Source organism: Triticum dicoccoides, chromosome 1A (genome assembly GCF_002162155.2).
Source record: "Triticum dicoccoides isolate Atlit2015 ecotype Zavitan chromosome 1A, WEW_v2.0, whole genome shotgun sequence".
NCBI classification, from domain to species: Eukaryota; Viridiplantae; Streptophyta; class Magnoliopsida; order Poales; family Poaceae; genus Triticum; species Triticum dicoccoides.
The window spans coordinates 600,067,548-600,075,044 of record NC_041380.1 but is presented as its reverse complement, the minus strand read 5'-3'; the positions used below and the strand labels follow the sequence as shown (position 1 = coordinate 600,075,044).

Sequence of the window (7,497 nt, the reverse complement as noted above, 5' to 3'; positions counted from 1 at the left end):
TTTTAAAAAGATGCAGAGACAACTTAAATAAAATTTACGCACCAAAATTTGAAATTCTCGCTGCACCTGAACATTAATGTTGATTCTATCATACTTCCATAAGATTTAAATTATATTTTCTATTACGAAACATAGCTTAGAAAAATAACATTAATATTCTAATATCTAAGCATGTGCTAGGGGTGAGTTTTGCCAGCGTATAAACAATGGGCATCTTCATAGTTTCTAATGTTATTTTGAAAATAGTATGTCGTAAGAAGATGCAACTTTATAATAGGGTACATCGTACTACGTAACAATAAATATAGTAAAAACAAGCAGATTATGAAATATATTTTTTTGTCCATTATTTATCAAGAAAGCATAAAGGGTGCTTATCAAACCTACGATAAAGAAGCATAAAGTAAGTTAATCCAACTTCTTGAATGATGCATCCATCCTCTATTCTGATATAAATTCTATGTAGATGAATTTTATAGGTGGATATTTGTATTTCTTTAGACGTAGACCTTGCAAGACAATAATTTTTCGCTATTTATGATTTCATATTCTTATGATTAGATGTTATATAGGAATAAGTAGAAACCACAACTCCTTTCCTTTACGCGTAAAAAAATGATTTCGACGTTCATTTGTTTTCTTCCAAAATCCTCCATTTTAGTTCTTCCACCCTTGCATAGAGAGAGAATGGGAAAAGAGGGGTTAGTTTTATTTTTGTTTTCCCCTTAAAAGATAGACTTTGAAATAGGAGTCATGGAATAATGTTGAATTCAAATGTTTATTCCTATAGTGTAAGAAAAGTAAATTGAACTAAATTCATAGATTTATGCCGACCCTAGTGTTGACGATAGCATACTTCCATAAGATTACAATGTATTTTCAATTATGAAGTATATCTTAGAGAATTACATCAATATTTGTGTCATGACAGCAAGCAACGATCCGATTGTGGCGTACGTGCGTGACGTGCTTTTGTATTCAGCCGGCCGGCGACGAGTTTACTAGCGAGGTAACCTACGTCGCTGTGTACATGCGGTACAGGCTAGCTGAGAACATGAAGCAAGACCGTCAGCTCCGCTTCATCGTCTTGGTCGTCCATCGTTACATGTCACCGAAGAGTACTGGCAACGTGGCCCGAGCCAACAGATGACAGCAGGAAAGGTTGGCCATGGCGGGGAAGGAACCTGGGTGCGTGATTGATAATTACTGAAGTACCCAAAATGCCCTTAACTAGTCAATATACTACCCAAAACCTCTAGTAGTATTGGTTCATCTGGGCCCTCCAACCCACATAAATGAATGGCCCAAAATTGACTTGATGCACTGTAAAAGGTCTCGGAGGATATCCCAGGGGCGTGTTTTTCCTATGTATGTATGAACAATAACTATCTTTTGAGAAGTTATTTGAAAAGTAGTATGTCGTAATACCATAATGAGATGCAACTTTATGACACGATACATCGTAAAAGATTGCGTAAAAAATATCGTAATGGATACTTGGCCATTATCATGCAATGTGTTTAATGTACATATACGAATCATGTAATTGCCTTACAATAATTCAAAGCAATCATAGAAATTGTTCACTTTATAAGGTATGTACTAACTCACCAGTGCTGACTTTGAATGTTCAAGGAAGGACAGGCCCAAAAGTTGCCTAATGCATTTCTCACCAAGCTTCCAAGTGGATAAATTGTTTGTTGCCTTGATGAAACCCAGAGAAATCCACTGATGGATCAGGTCATCTTTAACTATCTTGTAACCTTTTGGGAAAATCGCACAATAGGCAAAACATATCTTCAAATACGAAGGCATAACACTATAGCTTAACTTCAATGATGCAAGCGCATGTGTCAAGCTTGTATCTTCTGAATCAGATAAATTCCAGAAATCACTGTTTCTCACCGACTCCCGTTCATCAAAGGAGAGAGAATGCAACATGTGTCCAAGCGATTGCGCTGCTAAAGCCACGCCTCGGCACTTACTTGCGATGTCCTGGCCTATGTGATGCAACTCTTCTTTGTCGTCTCTCAATTCAAAGTCACTCTTTTGCTTTATGATATTCCAACACTGGTCATCTGTTAGTGGTACTAATTTGTGAGGTTGAATTGTACAAATTTTCTTTGCAATGCCCTCATAGCGTGTGGTAACTATAACAACCACCTTGCCACTCTCTTCAACCTTTAACAAACCCATCAACTCTTCCAAATGAGAATTGTTATCTTCCCATAGGTCATCTAAAACAATCAGTATATTCTTATTGGCAATGAGCTTTTGAAGGGAATTATGGATCATCTCCTTTCCAGTGTACCCACTCTCATTCTCTTTCTGTGATAGTTGTGATATTATAGAATTGCCAATTTTCTTCAAATCAAATGTCTGGGACACATAAACCCACACTTGGGAGTATTCTCTAAATTGGGAACTATTGTAAACCATTTTTGCCAAGGTTGTTTTTCCAAGGCCTCCAATGCCATAAATGGGAAGGATTGTGATCTCTTTTTTCATGCTCTTGGATAACGATGCCAATATTTTCTCTTTCTCCCCGGTTCTCCCAATTACATGTGTCTCCAAGGTTGACGATGTTTCCCGTATATCCGTAACCTTTGGCTCACTGGCATTAGTACCTTCCATTAATTCGAATTTCCTGTGCTGATCTGTTATTACTTCTAGACCCTGCCTCATCTTATCCATCTTATTGGCCATTGTAATCTCAGGGCCAATTGTGAGACAAGAGATCATAGTTGCCAAATAATTTTTGAAGGAGGACTGCAAGAGGGTGAGTTGTTAATACAATGTGAAATAGAAACTTGGCAAGTACTATAGTATATGGTATTACAAGTGTATTCATTCAACCCAATATGAAATGAGATCGAAAGTGCGATGAAAACTAGCCTAGAAAGAATGTGTGAGGAACAGGGGGAAGGAAAAGAAATGCAACAAGTAATAAGTATAAGTCCAACTCACCAATCAATTCATTTCTTGCACTACATATACTCTGTGAGCTATAAGCCGAGTGTGTTATATCGGGTACACGGCTTACTTGCAGCACCGTCACGGAGCCGTTGGCGGGCGGCGCACGGGCCATGTGGCAGGTACGTTTTGCTGTGAGATGTGACTTAAGCCGAGTGCATCCTAGATGCAACCTCGGCTTACATGAATGCACGCCGTGTCCTTTTTTTTTAAGACGAGTGCATGCATATAGGATTCACGGCGTACGTTGCTGTAAACCGAGTATGCTTTGTTCGCCGTGTGTCCTTTGAGGCATACTCGGCTTAGGTGTAAGTAAGTCGTGAACCCGTGTTTTAGCACTCGGCTTAGAGAAGGATACAAGGCAACGTGTGTTTTTCCTGTAGTGGGAGCTACTGGAGTGGTGGTAAGAGGAGCCGACTAGTTTCATGCAGGGTAAAACAAAATGAAACTGTTTCACATACGAGAAATAGTGTCCAATCTTTGTACGACCAAGAAATCCAGCGGCCGTAGCCCTTTCAAACTACGATGTGCGGCTGGATTTTAATCATCGTACAGGAGCCATAGGAATTTTGTCATCATATAGCACGATTCAAAATAAGATGGTATGAAAATGTTTCAGATTCAGGAGCCTATCCTCCAGCAGACTCAAGAGCTTAGTAGCTTAGTGGGTGTTTTAATTCTTTCCAATGTGGCAGCTCATTGTGAAGCCAAATAAGCTACCGCTCGCTCAGCAGTCAGCACCCACTGTGTGTCTGGATGCAGTAAATGTGAGGTAAGGGTACCGAGACACGTGCTTTTAGCATAGTTGTAACTATGCAAGGTGATTAATCTAAAGAAAAACTGTGCTAGGTGATTTGTTTTGTACTACTACAAGGCTTTTATTTCTCAAAAAGAGAAGAGTAGCATACAATACGAAAACACACTAATAACAAGTTAATGAACTTTGGTTTTCTCCACGTACGTACCTTTCGCGCAGACGGCTGTATGATTGCTTGCGTGTCGGCTTCGAATTCATCAATCATATCGGAGATCTCATACATGAAGTCCTTGAGCCGCTTCAGCCATAGACGTGTCGATCTATCCGTGATCGACCGCCTCCGGGCGTCCTCAAGCAGGGCATCGACACCCTCCAGCTCCATCTTCGTCTTGTTCAGGTCCTCATCGAAGTTCATCTTCAGGGCGATCTGACCACCAATCACAGAACCAATCTGCTCACCCACCACCTTGAGGATGGCAGCGGCAAGCATGCCACCAAGCTCCGCCATGGCTGCTGCTCGCAGCCTGATCTCACGTCGGGGGGTTGAAGCTAGGTGGAGGGAGCAAGAATGGTAGGGTAAGACGTTTGTGAAGTGTGTGATGGGGTAATCTTATTCTTATTGCATTTGGGTGCCCGCAACTGCATCAAGCTAGTCAACTCTATGCCGTATCTTCATCTTGTACGCATTTTATATCATTTTGTACAGATATGAACAGTTGTGCACATCGTGCGCACGATTTGTGCGGCCCCTTCCTGCTGAGAGCCTGAGACTTTGATCCGGTCTTTGTTACTTTTGTTTTGTTTTGCACATTCTGATACAGAGCACATACGCTAATGACGCTCTACATGCATGGTTGACAAAGCTATAGAAATGACGATGATACCTCGTCCATTAAAATTGAGCCGTTTGAATTCGCCGAGTTTATTGGCCGGCCCTCCATGCTGATACTGTTCAGAAAGCCATTTATTACCACGGCCATTTACATTACCTTTATTTTTACCAGAGTTGGGGTGGTTCTGGCATAATGTCTACATGGAAGGAAAGAACGTTGAGTCAATACAATCCGAATCTTGGGAAAAAATTAAATGAAAAAACAGGAATAATTAGGGAACTTTTGGAGGTAGGAAAAATATAGTTAAATGAATAGAAGCAATTAAAGTGATGAAAATCAGGAAAAAAAACAGTTAATATCGGCAAATTGGATAATTAAACATGGGAAGAGTGTAGGTAAACGCACGAGGTGGTCCGGCAATTAAAATCGATTCCCCGCATAAGCGATGGTAAGCTATGTCGTAGTAGATTTATGTTATATATTCTTATATGTGGCGTGTTGCATCTATTCAGTTTGCTGCTTTTTTGTAACGACTTTGTGATACTATTGGGGCGTGTACATCTGTGGGCACAGAGACGGTGAGAGTGATCTCTTTCATTATTAAGAAAACCAAATTTAATATTTACAAGTATCAACCATAGATTAGGTGTCAAGACAAGTGGATCAGCATAAAGTTTGGCGTCCTTAATGTCTCACCAGGGCAGTTGCCTATGTCAACTCTATGCCAAATGCCAAGTCTTTGATGTCTTCATTTTATATGATGGATCGGTAATGAACAGTTGTACGCATCGTGCTAGCATGATTTGTTTGGCCCATTCCCGCGGAGACTTTTTTTTAAACGTGCCATTTTATTAATTAAGAGAGAAGGTAAAGAGGTTTAGGCCAAAGGCCGAAGTTACAACAAGCACTCTCGTGGCATAATATTACTCAAATGTTTTGCTCCCGCAAGGCTCCTAAAGCGAGGCCTCCTCTTTGATTCTAGCAACAATGACTCCAGCTGGGACAACAATATTCAGAAAAATACATGCATTTCTCTCTTTCCATAGCTCCCAGGAGATAAGTAACATCAAGGAAGCAAGTGGCCTTCGCGAATGGGTTTTCTTGAGCGCACTATGGTCTCACCACTCCTTAGCAGAGGTCGCGGTCGCCCACCCATTAGGATGAACATCATGCAGTTTTCTATAAGAAGTTTTGGCAGGTGGTGTGAGAAGAGCTAGTAAGAGAAGTTTTGCAGGCGGTGAACAGCGGGGTGATCCCCGAAGGATGGAATTCAACTACTATTGTCCTCATTCCGAAGGTGGAAAACCCGGAGAAGATAACACAATACAGACCAATTAGCCTTTGCAACATTGTGTATAAGGTAATCTCGAAGATGCTGGCTTCTAGATTGAAGTTACTATTACCAAACATCATTAGTGAAACTAAAGTGCTTTTGTGCCTGGCCGGTTTATTATGAACAACGTCATAGTTTCATATGAATGCTTACATACAATGAAGAAGAGAAAGAAGGGGAAAGCAGGTACATGCGCGGTAAAACTTGATATGCACAAGGCCTACGATAGAGCAATCCTTACCAAGTTGGGTTTTGACAGTAGATGGATCGAGTTGATAATGGCATGTGTCACTTCGGTGGAGTACAAAGTAAGGTTTAATTCCAATGAAACTCTACTGTTCTCACCTACCAGGGTTTTCCGGCAAGGGGATCCCCTATCGCCATATTTGTTCTTTTTAAATCTCCCATAAGTTTGCATTTATTGTTTGCTGACGATTCCCTTGTGTTGATGAAAGCAGACCAACAAAATGCCCACACATTAATGTCAATCTTGGATGATTATTGTGCGGCTTCAGGCAGTTGGTGAGTGACGCAAAGTGCTCGTTCTGTTTTAGTCCTAACACGGAGGTGGAAATCAAAGCAGAGATATGCCCGGTTCTTAGTATCATGACCAAGTCTCTGTGAGATAAATATTTGGGCTTCCCAACTATGATCGGTGTGGATAAGGTAAATTGTTTTAAATGTCTAATTGACAAGATCCAGGTATTGGTGAATGGTTGGAAGGAAAGAACTTTGTTCTTTGGTGGAAAGAAGGTGTTTTTAAAAGCGGTGGCCCAAGTCACCCCAACATATACGATGAGTGTGTGTAAATTTCCGAAGAAAATATGCAAGGGGATCACTGACGCAATGTCACATTATTGGTGGGGGCGTGAAAAAACAAAAAAAAATACACTAGTTTGCTTGGTGGAAGATGTGTATGCCAAAACAGAGAGGGGCATGGGTTTCCGGGACATCCACAGTTTTAATTTGGCTATGTTGGCCAAACAGTATTGGAGGCTGATAGATAATTACAACTCCCTTTGTGACAGAGTGTTGAGGTCCAGGTATTATCCCTCTGGGGATATTTTGAACTGCGAACTAAAAAAGGATCATCGTATGTTTGCCAAAGTATATGGGCCGGGATCCAAACTTTCAAGAAAGGGTGCATTTGGAGAGTTGGAGATGGAGCAAAAATAAATATTTTGGATGACTGTTGGATGCCTAATAGTGCCTCCTGCAAGGTGATAACAGTACTTGGTAGTCAGATACTTACCACGGTGAGTGAACTCATCGACCCATCTTTGGGTGAATGGGATGAACAACTCATTAGAGATAATTTTTGGCATATTGATGTTGAACGGATCCTACAAATTCCTTTGCATCATCAATCTACAGAGGATTATGTGGCTTGGCATCTAACAAAAACCGGGACCTTCTCGGTTTGATCTGCATACTATAAACAGTGGGAGGTTACTTATATTCAGGCTGACTTGGCTGGAGGGTTACACAGCGGATCCACTTCACACCCAATTTGGAGAAAGCTATGGAACCTGAGGCTGCCGGGTAAGATCAAGATTTTCTTGTGGAGATGCTTGCATAGAGATAGATAAACGGTAAAGTAA

At 40.9% G+C, this 7,497-nt stretch overlaps 1 protein-coding gene across 1 annotated transcript in view; it reads right to left on the bottom strand.

Moving 5' to 3' along the window:
- Nucleotides 1-4,299, bottom strand: part of LOC119356947 (putative disease resistance protein RGA1) — a 7,159-nt gene extending 2,860 nt beyond the window's left edge. The window contains exons 1-2 of the mRNA XM_037623936.1: nucleotides 3,939-4,299; nucleotides 1,604-2,769 (exon numbers count right to left, since the gene is read on the bottom strand). Of these exons, the coding sequence (XP_037479833.1) occupies nucleotides 1,604-2,769; nucleotides 3,939-4,238 (1,466 nt within the window). The 5' untranslated portion in view covers nucleotides 4,239-4,299. The remainder of the gene's footprint in view (nucleotides 1-1,603; nucleotides 2,770-3,938) is intronic.
- Between the last annotated feature and the right edge of the window lie 3,198 nt (nucleotides 4,300-7,497).